This window comes from Miniopterus natalensis, chromosome 10 (assembly GCF_054644295.1).
Source record: "Miniopterus natalensis isolate mMinNat1 chromosome 10, mMinNat1.hap1, whole genome shotgun sequence".
Lineage (NCBI taxonomy): Eukaryota > Metazoa > Chordata > Mammalia > Chiroptera > Miniopteridae > Miniopterus > Miniopterus natalensis.
The window spans coordinates 49,340,261-49,360,567 of NC_142090.1; the positions used below are offsets into that span (position 1 = coordinate 49,340,261).

Consider the following 20,307-nt stretch of genomic DNA (forward strand, 5'->3'; position numbering starts at 1 on the left):
TTGATAGGTCTTATCTGGGAACTGTTGTCATATTTATCTTAATATTATGAAATAATTTAAATTATAAGGAAGCTCACTGTTAGAATGAGGCTTTAAAGTTTGTTTTTAAAACCTAGTACACTTTAGGTTTTTATTCTTTTGCTTTTTATCTCAATTTAAAGACTATATTCTGTAGCAAACTTAAATTATGTTCAGGTAGTGGTTTTATTCGAACCATGTAGCTCAAGGAGAAAATGAGTGGGTTTTGTGTTAGCAAATAAGGATTCTAGACGTAGGCCTCCATTAGGGAAATGGGCAAACTTGGTTAAGATTCTCACAGAGAGTGCGACCGTCTTGCCTGTTGTCAGAGGCTTGAAAACAAAACAAGGAAATGTAGAGTGAGAGCCCTATAAATAGTGGGAAATGGCAGTGGTACTTGAGGCAGTCTAACTCTAAAATTCACTTTCAGTCCAGTTAGAGTCACCTGAAACACTCACTTCCAGGCCACACTTTTCTCTGCCTGCCTGAGTTTCGCACTTGTCATTTCTGTGTCAGGCAAGTCCTGGGATTCATTTGTTTCTTATCATGATCCTCCCTGGAAGTCCATGTATGTTGCTCTATTTAGTCTCCTCAGGTGAGGCAGAATGTCACAGGGTGTATTTAGTTACTGTTTTCACTTGCTGACTTAAACATAGGGTTGTCAAGAATTTCAGATAAACTTTGTCTTACTTTGGATCTTAAAATTCTTTTAAATAGCTATCATTGCTAACATATGGTTCCAGATTTGCTTCCCATATGTTAAATGAGCCTCGGAAGAATGAGGGCTGAACTGTACTTACAATAATTCTACTGGGAACTCTTGAGTGTGCTTATCATTTTCTGTGTTTTGTGTTGTAATTCATTGTCTGATTTTAACAGGTGTAAAATTTAAATTTCACTTATTTTGTGGTATGATTGGAATTAAATTCAAAATGAAGCACTAAGACATTATTCTTTAAGAATTCATCTTATCACCTCTGTGACTAGGCATACATGGATTATTTTGCTTTAAAGAGTCAACGGGTTTATTTTAGTATGATATTTTTGTCAAATACAGAATTAAAGCATCCCTTCTATTATAAAATGACCATTGTAAGACAGATTTCTATTTATTTTTTATAGTAATATGAATGTGTAATAGGTTTTGGAGTGCAATGTCATATTTAGAGGGTTGATATCCATATATGGTCCACTAGCTCTGCACCAGTCAGTCTTGGTCACGTTCTGAGAAGTCGGCAAGCACATCTCAGGATCTCCAGGATCCCCTTCACTTCCCCACACCTAAAAAAACCCTCAGATTCAGTCCCTATTCAACACTAGTCAGAAGTCTCATCTTTTCATATGAAGAACATACTATAACTTTGTTCTGTTTTTGATTATTTTTTTGAAATAGCAGTTTAGAATTTGAAGGTAATTCTAATATATGTATGAAACAATGTCTAATGCTCTATGCGCAATCCTATCATTTGTAGTATCAGTTCTTAGTCATTTTCTCCTTGGCTTAAGAATTAGACCAGTGACTTTGAAAGCACGATCCTTGGATCAGCAGCATTGACTTCATCCACCTGGTGATTCTTCTGTGCACTAAAGTTTGAGAGGCACTGGCTTAGATTAAAGGATCTTTGTTTGTAACCAGTACATGAATGACCCTCATTCATTTCTCATTTAAATAAATTTAAGAGATTTCTTCTGTTATAAGATTGCCTTCTTATCAAGTTATAGCTCTTTTATATTTAACATTCCTACAGTATAACTGGAAGATCTGGATCTTTAACATGGTAAAGCTAGTCTATTATTATTTGAAACTGTTTTAAAATAGTCTATAGACACAGTTCACTTATTTATTCAACAAATAATTTGTGAAGTACTTGTCTGTGTCCAGTGTAGGAGATACAAAGTTACCAAAACAAACAAAATTACATTGTTAGGGAGTGATATAAATATTTAATATTCAGGGAATCATAATTGCTATAGTGAAAAATAAAGCAGATTATTAGTGTATTAGTTTCCCAGGGCTGCTGTAACAAATTACCACAAACTAGGTGGCCTTAACACCAGAAATTTATTCTTTCAGAGTTCTGGAGGGCTAGACCTTTGAAAGCATACCAGCAGGGCTTTTCTCCTTCTGGGGACTCTAGGAAAGAAACCTCTCTTACCTCTTTCTAGCTTCTGGTTATTGGTGGTAATTCTTGGTATTCCTTGGCTTGTAGCCACATCATTCCAATTTTTGGCCTTTGTCACGTGGCCTTCTTCCCTGTGTGTGTCTGGTTCCTCTTTGCTTAACCATTCATTTTTCAGTTTATCTCTTTCCTCTTGCAAGTTACTATAGCAGCAAGGAGAAACAAGGCCATACCTTGCACATTTTGCTTGGAAATTGCCTCAGTTAAATGTCTAGTTCATCTCTTACAAGTTCTACCTTACACCCAGCACTAGAACACAGTTAAGCAAAATTTTTGCTACTTAAAAAAAAGAATTTCCTTTTCTACATTGTCCAATAGCATGTTTCTCATTTCCTTCTGAGACTCATCAAAAGTATATTTAACATTTATATAGCTCTCAACCTTGTGTTCATGATGATATATAAATTCTCTAAGATAGAAGTTTTTCTACCATCCTCTTCACTTCCATCTGTCTTACTAAAAAATCACCTTTAATGTCCATGTTTCCAGCCAGCCATCTTTTCAAGGCAATCAGGATTTGCTTTGTCAAGTAACTCAGGATCCTTCCAGCCTCTACCTATATTACCAAGTTCCAAAGCCACTTTCACATTTTTAGGTTGGATATAACAGCACCCTACTCTGGGCACTAAAATTTGTATCAGTCAGGGTTCTTCAGAGAAACAGAACCAGTAGATTCTGTTTATTTCAAGGAATTGGTTTGCATGACTGTGGGGGCTGACAAGTCCAACATTTGTAGGCTATGACATCAGGCTCTGACAGAAACTGATGTTGCAGCCTTGAGGCAGAATTTCTTTTCCCTCTGGGAAAACTCGGTTTTTGCTCTTAAGGTCTTTCAACTGATTGGATGAAGTCTGCCCACATTATCAAGGATAATCTTCTTTTCTACAAGTCAACTGATTACAGATATTAACACAACTATCAAATACCTACACAGCAGCACCTAGATTCATGTTTGATTAAATAACTACTATGATAGTCTAGCCAAATTGACACAAAATCAGCCATCACAGAGGGAAAATGTGGGATGGTTGTTATTATATATTGAGTGGTCAGGAAATGTGTGACATTTGATCAAAGAAGCTATCTAAAATATATTATCTTTTTGGTAAAGTTATTTTCAGATTGTGTTCCTTGGAAATTTAACAAATGTATGACCATTTTAATTAATTTTATTTTCTCATTTGAGTTTTATTACCAGCTGTCCTTTCTGTGTCTTACCTATTTTCATTTATCATAGAGTCATTTTTATATAGCATTCTTAAACTTAACGATTTACTAGCTAAACCAATAGAATGAAGGCCATTTAAATGATGCTAAAAGTAACAATACTAGTTGATGTACTCAGATTTGGTTTATAGGCCAATACTGCTCTGCAGGGAAAATTCTTTTTGCTGCCTGAGAATTTAAATAGGGACTCTTTTAATTAGTTCACCATCTAGATAAATGGAACCTTTAAAAATGTACCATTTTGCATAGTGTTTCCATTATATAAGCGGTTATTGCTAGGTTGCATAACATATCCTATGTGCATTCCAGCTTTTGCTTAATAAATTCTTACAAGAAAAAGAGGAAAGAATCATTGTCTTTATACTGCTAATTGTATTGCTACCCTGAACACTTACCTACAGTGGTCTATTGCTGTGTAAAATTTGTTTTTTTCACTCTAAATTTTAAGACTATTCGTTAGAGCTACCCATTTATCTCATAGTGTATCTCACATTTTCTTTTATACCCTGGTTTTTCTTTATTAAGGCAACCTGTTGACCCCACTCTAAATATGCCTTGCTTTCTCAGCTTTTTCTGACCAGGAATGGTTTCTCCTTCACGTCAAAGTCCTGCTTATTGCCTCTGAGAGAAAACATTTTGTAGTGGGAATAGAGGACCATGTCCTTTGGTCTAGTGTTTCGTGACATTGGCATATTGAATTTACTCTGTTCTCTCTGCATTTCCTAGTGACCTCATGTAAATGTTTAGTATCTTCGTATGTGCAGTCCATTCATATGTATTTGTTTTAATGTTCTGTTCTAAGTGTTCTTATATGTTAATATGTTATTTTTGAAGGTATTTTGGGGTTTTTTGGTTTTGTTTCAAGATACCCTCTCTTTCAAAAATTTTTAAAAATCATACTTTTTTCCACTTGTGAAAAACAATTTCTAACATTATTTTCATCCCATAAAGTCTTTTTCCTTTCTTCCCATCCCACATTATCTCTGCAATTTTTGTTGATATTGTAGAACTCGGAGCTGTTAGACATTTATGTGATACTCAACTCATTATTTTTCTCTCTCAGGATGTTTGATGTGGGAGGACAGAGGTCTGAGCGGAAGAAATGGATCCATTGCTTTGAAGGAGTCACTGCCATCATTTTCTGTGTGGCACTGAGTGACTATGACCTGGTTCTAGCTGAAGATGAAGAAATGGCAAGTACAACCACTTTTAAAGATTGAGCATGAAGTATGAAAAGCTGAAGATGTTGCCAGGAATTTTTCTAAGAAAATTTCTTGAGGAAGTCTTGCTAATGTCTAAATTATTTGAAAGTTTGGGCTCTTTTCTCTAACTTTTCTGTGTCCATACTAAATGGGAACTGTATTAAAGAGGCACAGATGGATCCTGAAAAAAGGAAAAGACAGAGTTAATCTCACCTCAGTCCTGTGTGCTGAATTATGCATTTCCTATATCTGGTAGTATCTACATAGTGAATGAAAATAAAGTTCATTTCATAATAGTCCAAGGTTTGTTTTTCTTAGCTTATTACTTCTGCCAGCTCCAGCTCAGTAATCTTTGTTCCATGTTATACTTTGCACTGCTGTGTAATTTTCAGATGTATTTTAGTATACCATTAATCTGGGGGAAATGTTTTTAAGTAGAAATTTAAAACTCTTTCATTTAAAATTAAGTTAGTACAAACTGGAAAAAAAGATAGAAATGTCACTTTTCTGTTTTTTAAGTCAGGTGTTCGCAGTTACAGTGCAGTGGGTGCATCGCACCTCATTACTCGTTTCCCTTATTTCAGCGCAGTAAAGTACATCAATGCCCCTTTTGAGACCACAGGTACTGGGAGGCAGCAAACAGGAATGGAGGTTCCCTTCACAAGCATACCTTTACATTTAGGGTGTTGGGCTAGTTGTGTTTCAGCTTATTCAGCTTAACTTACTAATCTTTAAAAAGCTCTGCTTATCTCTTAATGGAAACTTCATTTACTTCTGTGATAATGAGATCTTTTCAAATGCTTACATTTGGCATCCCTAGATTGCAAGGTCCTGTGGCGGGACGCTCCCAGGCACAGTGACACATAGTGGGTACTCAGTACTGGGTGAATGCCAAAAGCAGTGAGTGACACAGATACTCATCTGGCCAGAAATCAAAGGGTGCTTGTTAAGTGCCAGAAATGTATTTTTGTAGTATGTTGTCTGCTTTTCAGCTAAGCTCTATTTTGTTATAATTTGTTATTTTTTAAAAGTAATATGTCTCAAAATCCATGCCATTATAGCAAACTGATTGTATCTTTCCTACCATAGAATCGAATGCATGAAAGCATGAAGTTATTCGACAGCATATGTAACAACAAATGGTTTACAGAAACATCTATTATACTTTTTCTAAACAAGAAGGATCTCTTCGAAGAAAAAATCAAAAAGAGCCCTCTCACTATATGCTATCCAGAATATGCAGGTATTTTACTTTCTATCAATAACTTGTCAAGTCATATATTTCCAACTGAAAGTTTCCCTGAGGCGAGATTTCAATTGATTTGAATCCCTCTGTGTAGTAATTTTTACCTTTAAGAGAAATTATTTATTGAACTACATTCAAGCACAAGTAATTACTTGAGGTGTCGATTAGATTATTGGAAATAACATTCATTTTGTAGAAAAGGTGTTAAATAATTTTCTGTGATGACTTCACATCTTCATACATTTACTGTATTTATTTCTTCATCTAGTTAACAGATCTTGTGTCAGGTATTGCATGATGCTCAATAAATAAGATATATCTTGCTCCTTTTTTAATTTCAAAGACACATGTACTCTGACAAACAGTAGTGCAGCATGCTACTATGAAGTAACATGAACAATAAATGTAAGGGGAAAAGTGAAGAAGGAATTTGTAAGTTAGTTAACAACTCAGGAGTAAGGGGATGTTTCACAGGAAATCCACACTTTGGTAATGAGACTATTAATGGTACTTTTTTTACTACTATGGAAAATGGTCTGCAATGAGAAAAGGAGACCTGAAGTATAGCCCTACCTTTTCTATAATTAGCTCTTTGATCTTGAACCAAGCAGTTCATTTACCTGGGTCTCAGTATCCCTTCTTTAAAATCAGAAGTGGGCTGAAACATTGGTTATGATTTTGTTTTAATTTTTATAACACCTCCTGGACTGCTGCTGTTGAAAGTGGATGCAAGAAGGGAAATATAGATCCCCCACCCCCAAACACAAGTTCTTGCTCATTAAAGCAGAGTGACTTAGCTTTCATCTGAATAAGATTTTATTTTAATAAGGAGAATGTGTCTTAAAAACAGTTTGGCTACCACTGGTTTATGGGATCTCGGAATTGAAATTTTCTGAAGTTTGGTTAATTTAGCTAATTTATACAAATTACCCTCACTCTCTTCTTCCTGTTTTAAAATAATTCTCAAGAATTTACTTGGTTATAAACAAAAATTTAGTCAGTCTTGTATTGAGTAAATTGTACGATAAGTGTTTACTGCCTTTTCACAGGTGATGTTAAAACAACCCTGTGGTATCAGTAAGAGTACTTCCCAGGGCTTAATGAAGTAACAGAGTCCAAATCCAGACCTAAGTCTATCGCATCATTAACCACCAGAGTAACTTTAATTAAATCCTCATTGGAATCAGAGGTTGGAGGAGTCTTCAATAAATATAAGCACACTAATCATTACAGCCCTTTTTTGTATACTGCAAAGTTGTATTTCAATTCAAAGTAATTTCACAGTTTCTTAAAACTTTTGTTTTCGTTTTGAAAGTCATAGTACCCTAAGTTACCTTATTCAAAAACACTTTGTGCTTATTAGGAATAACATTATTTGTAGTACTAATTCCAGGATGGAAGCTATCCAGAATCAACGTGGCTTACTTTTGCCCTTACTTTCATCTGTCTGTCTTTCATTTTTTTTGGTCATTTTCTATTATGAAGTAGCCATTTTGTATTATTATTACCACAGTACCCAAATGAATCCATAGATATCACATACTTGCAGGGATTTCAGAGCAGCAAGGAAGATACTTGTTAGCTCTTTCTTTGCCAAGTATACAGTGTGTACAAGAATTTCCCTTATGTTGTCAAGTTAATAAGAATCCCTAATCTCAGAATTTTTGAATAAAGAGAGTATCACATAATTCCTTCACATTCCTAGTGTTAATAGAATAATTTAATCTTCACTGCATACCCTAATTATTGACTCAGTTGCCTCTGGCTTCAACCTCAACTCTTAATTCCTATGACTATTGCTTTTTAAAGAAGAACCCTATGTAGCTTTTAGATTCTCAGTTTATTTCCTACCTCTATCTGTGTCTATCTTTCCCTCTTCTTTTTACCTATATGTTGTCACCACATTCCAGCTGCAGTCCTATAATCTTGTATAATCTGTCCTTTCACGGTCATATTTATTCTCATCATGTTAAATTCTGTTGTTAACTGTAATTTCTCTCTGGAGCCTCAGGCTTGCGTTTCCAACTACTTGTTGAACATGTACTTGTTTTTTAGCACCTGAAACTCAAACTAAACTCAGTGTATTTTATTTTTCTCAGATCTCTATCTCCCTTTGAATTATATCATCGACCTCCTGATTTTTCATTCTTAAAACAGGTTATCATCTATACTTGGCTTTGTTTAGAACAGTTCTGTCACATGTTAGAAAATATCTGTTACATTCTCACTCAGACCCCCATTCTTACCATTCTTTTCATAAGACTTAAAATCAGATTGAGGAATGTGCCTACACATTCATTCATATATTATGTTGCTCTTTGGATTAGGTAGTATAACTTCCTACCTAGAATATATAGAGAAAATTGAGCTAGGCATTCAGTCAAGCTATTTTCCCAAAACATACAGAGTGTGGCAAAAGTAGGTTTACAGTTGTGAGTATGTGAAACACAGAGTTTATTCTTGCATTATTATTTATTAATTATTGTATTATTTTCCATATGAACAACTGTAAACCTACTTTTGTCCCACCCCATATTTTTAATATAGTTGTTGAATTACCTTCTAGGGGAAGACACTGTTATTGCTTTAGAAATTCAGAACACCAACCTTATTATAATTTAATTAAAAAAATTTTATTTGTAAAAGTATATGGTTGTCAACTAGCAACTTAAAGAGTTAAAATGTATTTTGACAACCTAGAAAAAATGGATAAATTCCTACAAACATACTGCCTAACAAGACTGAATCATGAAGAAATAGAACATCTGGACAGACGAATTACCAGTAAGATTGTATCAAGAATTAAAAACGTCCCAACACACAAAAGCCCATGACCAGATGGCCTCACTGGTGACTTCTCCCAAACACTTGAAGAATAATTGACACAAGTTCTTCTCCAGCTTTTCCACAATAGATGAGGACAGGGCCTTTCCTCACTCAGGAGGCAGCACCTTCACACCGAAACCAGACAAGAACACCACAGAAAGGAAAATTATGGGTCGATACCTCTGATGAATTCACATGCAGAAGTTCTTAACAGAGTATCAGCAAATCAAATTCAACGAAAGGGTCATAGACCATGATCAAATATGATTTATTCCAGAGGTGCAAAGATGGTTTAACATCTGCACACCAATCAATGTGGTGTGCCACCTTCACCAGAGGAAAGACAAAAATCAAATGCAGAAAAACATGACAGAATTCATCAGTTATATAAAAACTCTTCAACAAAGTGAGTATGGAGGGAATGCACTGTATCATAACATAGGCCATATATGACAGGTCCATAGCTAACACCATATTCAGTGCCGAAGAGCTAACAGCTTTTTCTCTAAGATCAGGAACAAGACAAGGAATCCAACTCTCGCTACTTTTATTCAACATAATATTGGAAGTCCAAGGCAGAGGAATTAGGCAAGAAAAAGAAGTAAAAGGCATTCAAACTGGAAAAGAAGAAAAACTCATTATTTGCAGATGACATGCTATATTATACAGAAAACCATAAAGACTCCACTATAGAACTATTAGAACTAATAAGCAATTCATTAAAATTTCCGGGTATAAAATTAATATACAAAAATCTGTTGCATTTCTATACTAGTAATGAACTATCAAAGAAATCAAGAAAATAGCCCCATTTACGGTTGCATCAAAAAGAACAAACTACTTGAGAAAAAATTTAACCAAGTTGGTAAAAGAGTTATACACTGCAAACTGTAAGATGCTGATGAAAGAAATCGAAGTAGACACAAATAAATGGAAAGATATTCCCTGCTTAATGAATTGGAAGAATATTGTTAAAATGTTCGTCCTACCCAAAGTAGTCTAGAGATTCAATGCAATTCTATCAAAATTCCAATGGAATTTTTCAGAGAAAGAGAATAAACAACCCTAAAACTTGTAAGGAACCCCAAGAGTCTTAGAATAGCTAAATTTGTCTTGAGAAAGAAGAACACAGCTAGAGGCATAATGCTCCCTTATTTCAAACCATATTACTAAGTTACAATAATCAAAACAGTATGGTATTGGCCTAAAACAGATACGTGGATCAAGGGAACAGAATACAGAGCCCAGAAATAAACCCACACATACATAGTCAATTAATTTGCAACAGAGGAGCCAAGAATATACAACAGGGAAAGGACAGTTTCTTCAATAAATGGCATTAGAAAACTGGACAGCCACATGCAAAAGAAAACTAGAGCACTATCTTACACCATACACAAAAACTCACTAAAATAGATGAAAGACATGAACATAAGTCCTGAAAACACAAAACTCCTAGAAGGAAACAGGTGGTAAGCTCCTTGACATCAGTCTTAGTGATGATTTTTTGAGATGACATCAAAAGCAAAGGCAACAAAAGCAAAAATAACAAGTAGGACTATATCACACTAAAAGGCTTCCGCACAGCAAAGGAAACAATCAACAAAATGAAAAAGCAACATACAGGATGGGAGAAACTATTTGCAAACCATTTATCTGATAAGGGGTTAATATCCAAAGTATATAAAGAATTCGTAGAACTCAGTAGCAAAAACAAAACAAACAAAAATAACCGAACAATTAAAAAATGGGCAGAGGACCTGAATAGACATTTTCCAAAGAAGACATACAGGTGGCCAACAGGTCCATGAAAAGGTGCTCAGCCTCACTAACCATCAGGGAAATGCAAATCAAAACAACCATGAGCTATTGTTTCATACCTGTTAGAATGGCAGTTATCAAAAAGCCAAGAAATAACAAGTGTTGGCAAGGATATGGAGAAAAGGGAATCATTGTGCACTGTTGGTAGGAATGGAAATTGGTGCCTCCACTATGGAAAGCAGTATAGATGTTCCCCCAAAATTAAAAACATAAGTGTCACATGATTCAGCAGTTCCACCTCTGTGTATTCATCTGAAGAAAACAAAATACCAGCTCAAAAAGACAAATGCTTGACCATATTCATTACAGCATATTTACAGTAACCAAGGAATGGCAACACTGCTGAACTAATTAGAGGAGAGGCCACTGCAGTAACACAGGTGTCAGTTTGCATATTGGGTTCTCATGCCATGAGGTGAGCCTGAAATGTGGAGGAGAGGATCTCAGAATGGAGAGCCTCTGAGCAGGCTGGGTATTAAAGGACCTTGAAAGCCAGGCAAATAATGTGGTGTTACTGCAAGAGAGAGATTTAAGAATGATTTTCAAATGAGCATTTGATTGAAGTATTATATAAGTACATATAAAAATACACAAACACTCAACACTTAAGGTGAAGCTCACTCAATTTTTAAAAGTGTAAATACTGATGTTTTTATCATTCAGGTCAAGGGGTACATTTCCAGGTCCCCAGAAGCCCCATCATGACCCCCCCCCCACACACACACACACACATGCTCTCTCTAACCATTATTATAACATCCTCACTGATTAATTTTGATGGTTGTCTAAACATCAGTTGAATCACAGCATATAATATTTTTGTATCTGGCTTTACTTGATTAACTGTGTTTCTGGATCTCATCCATATTATTGTGTGTAGCAGTAGTACTTTCATTCTCATTTCTCATTACTGTAAGGCAGCTTGTTTTATGAGTATACCAGAACTTATTAGCTGGGTTGTTTCCTAAACTAGAAGTTCTGCTGTTAAGAGTCTTTATATGTTTTCCGGTGAACATATATTTATGTATATATATATTGATGTCAAGGGCACATCTAGAAACTGAATTACTGGGTCACAGAGTCTGTGCGTGACTATCTTTAGATCCTGCCAAACAATTTCTGGAGTGTTTGGACTTGAAGTCTTCAGTTGGTTACCTGAAAGCAGCAGCATGTCATTCACTCTTTTATAATCTCATAGCCATAAACCACATTGTAGACCCTTGTACAATTTTTTAATAAAGAAAAATCAGTGAGAAATGCTCATTACTGTGTATATAAGAAAGGGAATAAAAATACTGACCAGCATTCAGCCAGCATTCCTTGACCAGCCACTAGGCTATTACTGACCTGGCATGCCACCATCAGGGAACTGTGTGGTTCCATGCTGGGTTATAGAGTTCAAGGAATAAGAAAAATGAAGGATCTGGCGTTTGGAGATTGAAACAGGAACAAAAGCCATATGGAATGTGTAAAACCATATATTTGGTTTGGGGTTTTGTTTTTCTTAAGGGTAACTTACACAGTTATTAAAAGTTAGTTGACATTGGGTATTGTTCATTTAGAAGAAATAGTTTCTGTTATTCTATAAGGAAAAGTGAAGTTATGGAGCCCAAATAGTTTAAATGTATGAAAATGATTTCAGAATTTAAGGTCGTTTTTCTTAGCTATCTACTCATTTTAACTTTTCACCTTCTTTTCTTTTCTTTCCCGCCTCAGGCTCAAACACATATGAAGAGGCAGCTGCATATATTCAGTGTCAGTTTGAAGACCTCAATAAAAGGAAGGACACAAAGGAAATATACACCCACTTCACATGTGCCACAGATACTAAGAATGTGCAGTTTGTTTTTGATGCCGTAACAGATGTCATCATAAAAAATAATCTAAAAGATTGTGGTCTCTTCTAAGTTTTGCAGTGAATGGTTAAATGCATTTTCAAACCAAATGAGTACTTATATGTGGATCTCTCTAGACTAGAGTCTTGCAGCAACACAGAATGTAGTATACAGCAAACACACCTGGACTTGACCAAAGTTGTTCTGTTTTGTTTTTTTAACTGAAAGTAAAAAAAGGACCTTTCTTAAATGTGAAAGGTGACCCTGCAGTGTGAAACTAAGGGCAGTGTTAAAGCTTGGCTCTAGTGTATTGATGATTTCTGTGTAAGTGTAAATATGCAAATGTATGTATACATGTATTTATAACTTTGGTTTTCCACATTACTTTTAGGTTTTAAGAGTCGCAACTTACAATTCTAGTGTGATCGCTTTGGAAATAACAGAAATATTAAGTACTTTCTACTCAATATCAGACTATTACCATGTTTGCCAGTTTTAAACCGCTTTATTTATGTTCATGCTCTCTAATTTTTTAAGTACAGTAATTAATATTAGGAAAAATTGCAACCCTTATCTTGTAATCATAAAAATCTTATTTGTACAAACATTGCACAGACTATTTTAATAACATGGTTTGTTCTTTAAATTTAACGCTTTGTTGAAATGTTCTTAAAGAGGATGAATATATCTACCTTTGGATCAATTATTTAAACATCGTATGCGTTTTATTTTTTCTTTTAAATTGCATGCTGATCTTATTCTACATTAGATTTGGTTGGAAAAACTAAAATTTCATATTTTACTATCTTAGACTTATAAATACTTAATTTTTAGTTCATTTGTTTTCACTTTGAATTTTAATATTTGGATGATATTCAGGCATTGCCTTAAAAATGATGCCAGATTAATTTTTATACACTTTAAATAATTACCTTTTTATTTATAACTAAGTTTAGGTAGATGATGAGAGCATTTTAGGATAAAAAATATGTCAGCATAATGAATTTTGAGACATTCATTTGTGTATTTCCCGTGGGAAACCCCTTGTACCCAGCATATATGAGAGCTCCTTGTTTGGAAGGTAACAGGAAAGATCTTTAAACATTCTGCTGGTGGCATCAGTCAGGCTTTTAATTCATATGTGTAACTAGTTTAATTTAATTATCATACTTTATTAAAATTACTTTTTCCCTTAGAATATTCAAATTTCCTCCACTTGCTTGAGTTTATATTATTTTTTTTTAAACTGTACTATTATTTCTGAGAATGAAACAGGCAATTACACTTAGAAAATGAGTAATAGTATTTAATAAAGTCAGTGATTGTACGTACGCTCAAATAAGTGTTACATATCAGCTAGATGTTGAACTTCAATAGAGTAATTTTTCTTTTGATTATTCATGATGTATCTTGTGACCTTGTTTCATCAAAATGAACCTCATTCCCCACCCTGTTTGCCTTTGTCACTCATTTTGAAAGAGTTAGCCTTTCAGTAAGCTTCGTGGGTAAGTAGTTTCTGAGTTTAGTCATGTACTGTCATTTTGTTGAATTTTTTTGAAGTGTATTTGTTGAAATATGTGTACGTGTGTGGGGGGTTAAACACAAACTGCATTTATATCTGTTTCATCTTGGGGATTTGTTTTTCTTTGTAATGTAAAGAAATTCAAAATTATCAAAATTCCTTAAATGTGTTGGTTTAGATTCTTTATGTGCCTTTCATGAAAGATATGTTTTCATTAATTTTACTGATGGTAGACCTGTAATATCCATATTGTGAAGCTATGTATGAAATTCAACTATACTGAATAAATTTGAATCATGAGAAATACAGTATAAAAAGCCACAAAGAAGCACATATTGGTGATCATAATTGATGAATTCCTGAACTTTACTCTGTGTAATTGTGTTACTAATAAATCTTAATAAATTTAAATTTTTAAAATTTTATAAATCTGTTGGCTGAACAGATATTTGTGCAGTAGGATTGAAGTGTCAGTGTGTACTGTGTTCATTTCTTCTTTATCGTTGCTGTCTTCTTGCAACTTCATCTGTTCTAGAAGGTCGACTTTCCCGGCCCCAGGACTTCTAATGAGACATGGCGTCACATTTGGAATTGCCTGCCTGCTCCCTCCTGAGGATTCACTGCCTGCTCCAACGCGGTACGCCCAAAATCAAATTCTCCCTTTAAACTAGTTCTCACCCACTGACTCTGCCATTGTAACTACTCAGTACCATCATTCATTTAACCCCTCACTGTGAACTTTCTTTAGCTGCTGGGAACTCTAATTAGCCCTCAACTTCCTCTCTGTTCAGCAACCATTTCTTCCAGTTCTACTTTTCCACTGCCTCACATGTGTGTTGGGGGAGGGGATGTTTGTTTCATTTTTCCTTTCCATCCCCATGGCCACCTACTGAGTTCAGGTCCTTGCTTAACTTTCACTTGAAATGGCTTCTTAATGAAATTCCTTACCTCCCATGTCTCCCTTCTCCAATCCAGGTTAGTTACCCTAATGTGGAACTGGCTGTGTATCTTCTGTGCATTAACCTGCATTAGCCTCCATTCAAGGCTCTTCATCATCTGAGCCTACATCCCCAGTCCTCTCCCACACTACATCCTAGTAGTGCTTTGTGCATAGCCGGGACTTTTCTCCAAACATACTACATGGAACTACCTGAGAGATGCTTGAAACAATGCCTAGAGCATAGGAGAAAGTGCGCATTCATAGCTATTAATGTTATTGTTTGTATTTATTAGCACTTTTGTTTGTGATACCTTTTTTAGATTCAGCTGGCCTCTGTCCTTTGAGCAACTGAATGGTAAGGCTGCCAATCACAGTTCTCATCTTCCTGGCCATAGGCTCAGGCCTGACCAGTTCTATGCCTTTGTCACTGGGTAAGTGACCCAAACAGAACCAATATCAGTCCCAATAACATTCCCATTCCTAAGGTTCCTAAAGCTATTCTGGCTTCTAAAATTGCCATAATTTCAGTACCAGTCTAAAAAACTTTTATGCTTGATGTCATTATTTAGGTCCAATTTCTTACTGAAAAGTCCTGACTAAAATGTGTATGTTCTCACTGGAAAACAACAACTGTGAGATCAAAAAAGGCTCAGAGGGGATAATTAACTGGAGCAGGATCAGATCAAGGTTTCAAACCTATGACTTGTGAATTCATGTCTGTCAGAGAACTCCGAAGAAGGCTACCTTAATCCCAAATGTGTAGTCATTTATCCCCACTCCTACCTTCTCAGTTTGTCTGAACCATACTTTATTTTAGATTACAGTTAACCTTGAACACATGTCCATTAATATATGGATTTTTTTCAATAAATACTGCAAGTATTTTCTCTTATAATTTCCTTAATATCATTTTCTTTCTTGTAAGAATGTAGTATAATGCATATATAACCTCCAAAATGTGGGTTAATTGACGGTTTATGTTACCAGTAAGGCTTCTGGTCATCAGTAGGAATTCAGTCATTAAGTTTTTGAGTAGTAAAAATTTTTATGTAGATATTTGTACAGGGTGTGGGGGGAATCAGTATCCCAAACCCCCACATTATGTCACTGTCAACTGTAAAAATAAGATAGAACAAACTAGAGGTATCAAACTCCCTGATTTCAAACTATACTGCAAGGCCTTAATAATCAAAACAGTATGATAGTGACATAAAATCAGACACATCAATGGAACAGAATAGAGAGCCCAGAAATAAACCTACACATATTGTTCAATTAGTTTGTGACAAAGGAGCCAACAATATAAAACGAGGAAAGGAATTCCTCTTCAATAAATGTTAGAAAACTGGACCACTATGGTACATCATACACAAAAATTAACTCAGGATTAAAAATTAGCTCAGATTAAAAACTTCAACATAAGACATAAGACCTGAAACGATAAAACTCCTAGAAGAAAACGTTGGTGGTAAGGTCCTTGACATCAGTCTTGGTGATGAGATTTTGGAATAACATCAAAAGCAAAGGCACCAAAAGCAGAAATAACCAGGCTACATCAAACTAAAAGACCACAGAAAAGGAAACCATCAAAAAAATGAACAGGCAACATGCAGAATGGGAGAAACTATTTGCAAACCAGACATCTGCTAAGGGGTTAATATCCAAATATATATAAAGAATTCATAAAACTCAACAACAAAAAATGAGATTTTAAAGTGGGCAGAGGATCTGAATAGACATTTTTTCAAAGATCTATATACGCCAACAGGTTCGTGAGAAGATCACTAATCATCTGGATCAACATCACTAATCATCAAGGGAATGTAAATGAAAACCACAATGAACTATCACCTCATATTTTTTAGAATGGCTGTTATCAAAAAGTAAGTGTTGAGGAAAATGTGGAGAAAGGGAATCCTTGTGCACTGTTGGTGGAAATGAAAATTGGTGCAGCCATTATGGAAAACAGTATAAAGACTCCTTTAAAATTTTTAAATTGAATGACCATATGATCCAGTAATTCCACTTCTGGAAATATATACAGAAAAAAACAAAACTCTGTGGAAGAAATACCAGCATCCCCATGTTCGTTGCAGCATTATTTGTAACCAAGACATATAAACAACCGAAGTGCCCACTGATGGATAATGAGTGGGTAAAGAACACGTGAGAATGTGTGTGTGTGTGTGTGTGCATAAGCCTAAAAAAAGAAAATCCATTTGTGGCAACATGGATAGAACGTGAGGGCATTATGCTAAGTGAAATAAGAGAAAAGTAAATATGATTCTGCTTATATGTGGAATCAAAAATTATCCTCATAGATACTGAGAACAAATTGGTGGTTGCTGTGGTGGGGGTTGGGGGGTGGGCAAAGTAGATAAATGTAGTCAAAAGGTACAAATATCCAGTTATAAAACAAGTCACAGGGATGTAATGTACAGCATGTTGACCACAGATAATGCTGTATTGTATATTTGAACATTTCTAGGAGAGTAAATTTTAAAAGTCCTTATCACGTGAAAAAAAATTCCATAACCATGTATGCTGATATATGTTAACTAGGTGATATATGTTAACTGTGATGATCATTTTGCAATATATACAAATATTGAATCATCATGTTCACCTGAAACTAATAATGGTATACATAAATTATATCTCAAGTAGAAAAATAAAAACTTAAAAAATGCATATACCTCTAATAGCCTATTTCAAAGCTATTGATGTTATCTTAACATCCTTTAGATTTGAAGCTACTTAAGGGACAAACTATTATGAACACTTTCACATTATTTATTGTCTGTAGAACCACCCATGATGACTTGTGTAAATGTACTTAATGACTAATGTAATCAATATTACAGATATTTGTGTTGTCATTAGTGTGTTATTTCAGAAAGAAGTAGAAAATAGCAGTGGTGGCCTTGGCCCTGGTGTCTAATCTGGATTCAAATTCTGGCTCTAATCTCTTATTAATTGGGTAACCCCTGGCAAATTGTTTAATCTTGCTCTGCCTCCTTTTTATCATCTGAAAAACTAGGGAATAGATAATCAGACCATTAATCTTAATGGCTTTTGTTAGTATTTAATAAGTTTTCAATGCATGTTAAGCAATTAGAAGTGAGCCTGGCATGCGGTATGGTAATAACTTTTACTATTATTTTATTATAAAGACTACTTAATTTTGGGGGTGCCTTTAATCATAATCAGGCTTAAACAGTAGTTGTTTTGAGTTTTAGATGAAACAAAATATCTGTTATAATTTGTAGTTAAAGCTTCTGAGTGTCTCACATTGATACTGATACAGGAAAATATGATGGAGGGGAAAAATGCATCTCTTTAATCAACTTCAGGACACTTCTAAGTTATTTTAATGTAACTAAAAATATGGGAGATTTATGTCATTTTAAAGTTAGTTTTGGAAATTTTCTCTTGCAGTTTCTTTTCAAAAGCCTAACTTTCTATTTAAAATGCCTTTATATCAAGAGTTTTATATTTCACAACTCCATTGGCCTTTTTCCTGGGCATTTTTCTCGTAATCCATAACTCATTACTTTGGTGTCTGTTGTGACTTTTATTACTTCAATTTTTTAGTTACTCTAAAAGTTATGAAACACATTTCAACAAGTCCAGAAACACCCAAATATGCACAAGTATGAATTTGCTGCAATCATGCAGACCAGGACTGAGGAAGTCTGGACTGGGGCAGTCCTACCATATGATAAATCTTCTCAAATACTAGAAATAAGTTCAAATATTTCCAGCTTCTTTGTTTACTGGCCATCTTCCTGGGTCTCCATACCAGCAAAGTGAACGGAACACTGCCATTGCAAGTAGTTCTTTAAACAAAGAGTGCACTGTAATTGATTAAAAATATGACAAGCAGAGCATGCACAGAAGATCTAAGCAGATTTTAACTGCTATTTTAGCAGGTGAGAGTGTCACTTTTAGTAAAAGAAGGTGCTATTTCCTCCTCAGTTGCACAGTGCTTCATCCAAAGGAAGTACTTGAAGTAGGACTCTTGAGAACCTAAGAATCAAGACCAAAAAAAAAAATCCCTTTTCCATTGCAGTATTCATGAAAGGATTTTTAAAATTATTTTTATTCCTGCACAAACACACTATATATGTATTCTCTATCTTACCAGGACTTTAAAAATTAGATCTACAGTTTATTTTTGCAGTTTATTTTTACCAAATTGACAGATGTTTGTACAATTTCAGTGTAAAGCTAGTCTTGAAATATAAGCCATTGTGAAGATTGGCTATTACCTGGAATTTTCTAACACATTCTTGAATTTTAATTATTTTCTGTGAAAACTTTACACTAATGAAACCTAAGGTCCTTATGACTTCAATTAAATTTAGCTTTAAATCCTAGCTCTAGAAATTACTTCTCTCTTTCTCAGAGAGACCTAGCCTTTCTCCCAGATAATCGATTAGCAACCCCCAGGCAACAGAAGACCGTACGTAGCACAGACCCAACTAATGATCACAAGGTCTGGACCTCCGGGTAGGCTAAAGATAACATCTTCACCTAAATTATGTTTAAGCTCCTGAGCCCAAAAGTGAAATGACCCCCTGGCTACTTTCCCATGAAACCAGACAGGGATCTGGAACCAACATCTGAACTGTCCTCAAGACCTGAAGAAATGATTTATTACCCTTACCTCACCTCTGGCCAATCAGCTCCTGGCATGACCCCTAACTCCCTAACCCCCTAACCCACAGTATCTTGTGCTTTTGCCCCATATAATCTGTAATCTACATGCCATTGGAGAGTTCAGGCTTTTGAGCATTAGCTTCCTGTTCTCCTGGGTGTTACCGTTCACAATAAAATAGCCAATATTTCTCCACTGCATTCTCTGTGTTTAGTGTTTGGCTCTACCAGTGTCAGGGAAATGAACTTTTCCTGTTCTGTCATAAAATTAGAGTTTTGACCCTTTTCTTACTTTTGAAAATCAAAAAGGAGTGAAGTCAAAGTTATATCCAGACAACATTGGCTTTAATTTTTATGAAATTAAATAGTACTAGGTTCCAGTTCAAGATGGCAACGTAGGAATATCCTGACCTCACCTCCTCCCATGACACCATTTACAACTACATATTTTGTGCTCATGTATTAGAAAAATTAATATTGTTAAAATTTACATAGTAACAAAAGCAATCTGCAGACTCAATACCTTCCCTATCAAAATTCCAATGGAGCCCTGGCCAGTTTTACTCAGCCCACGGACTGACGGGTGGTCACAGGTTCAGTTCCCAGTCAGGGTCATGTACCCAGGTTGGGGCTCGAGTGGGAGGCAGCCAATGGATGTGTCTCTCTCACATCAATGTTTCTCTCTTTCTCTCTCCCTCCCTCCCTCCTTTCCTCCTCCTTCCCTTCAACTCTAAAGAAAAAAAATCAATGGAAAAAATATCCTCGAGTGAGGATTAAAAAAAATATGAATGGAATTTTTCACAGACATGGAACAAACTATCTTAAAATTTT

The 20,307-nt window shown here is 35.2% G+C and overlaps 1 protein-coding gene across 1 annotated transcript in view; it reads left to right on the forward strand.

The window, feature by feature from the left end:
* The window catches only part of GNAI1 (G protein subunit alpha i1), a 77,891-nt gene extending 63,585 nt beyond the window's left edge, over nt 1–14,306 (forward strand). The window contains exons 6-8 of the mRNA XM_087821117.1: nt 4,489–4,618; nt 5,717–5,870; nt 12,237–14,306. Coding sequence (XP_087677243.1) covers nt 4,489–4,618; nt 5,717–5,870; nt 12,237–12,427 — 475 coding nt within the window. The 3' untranslated portion in view covers nt 12,428–14,306. The remainder of the gene's footprint in view (nt 1–4,488; nt 4,619–5,716; nt 5,871–12,236) is intronic.
* Nucleotides 14,307–20,307: the final 6,001 nt, after the last annotated feature.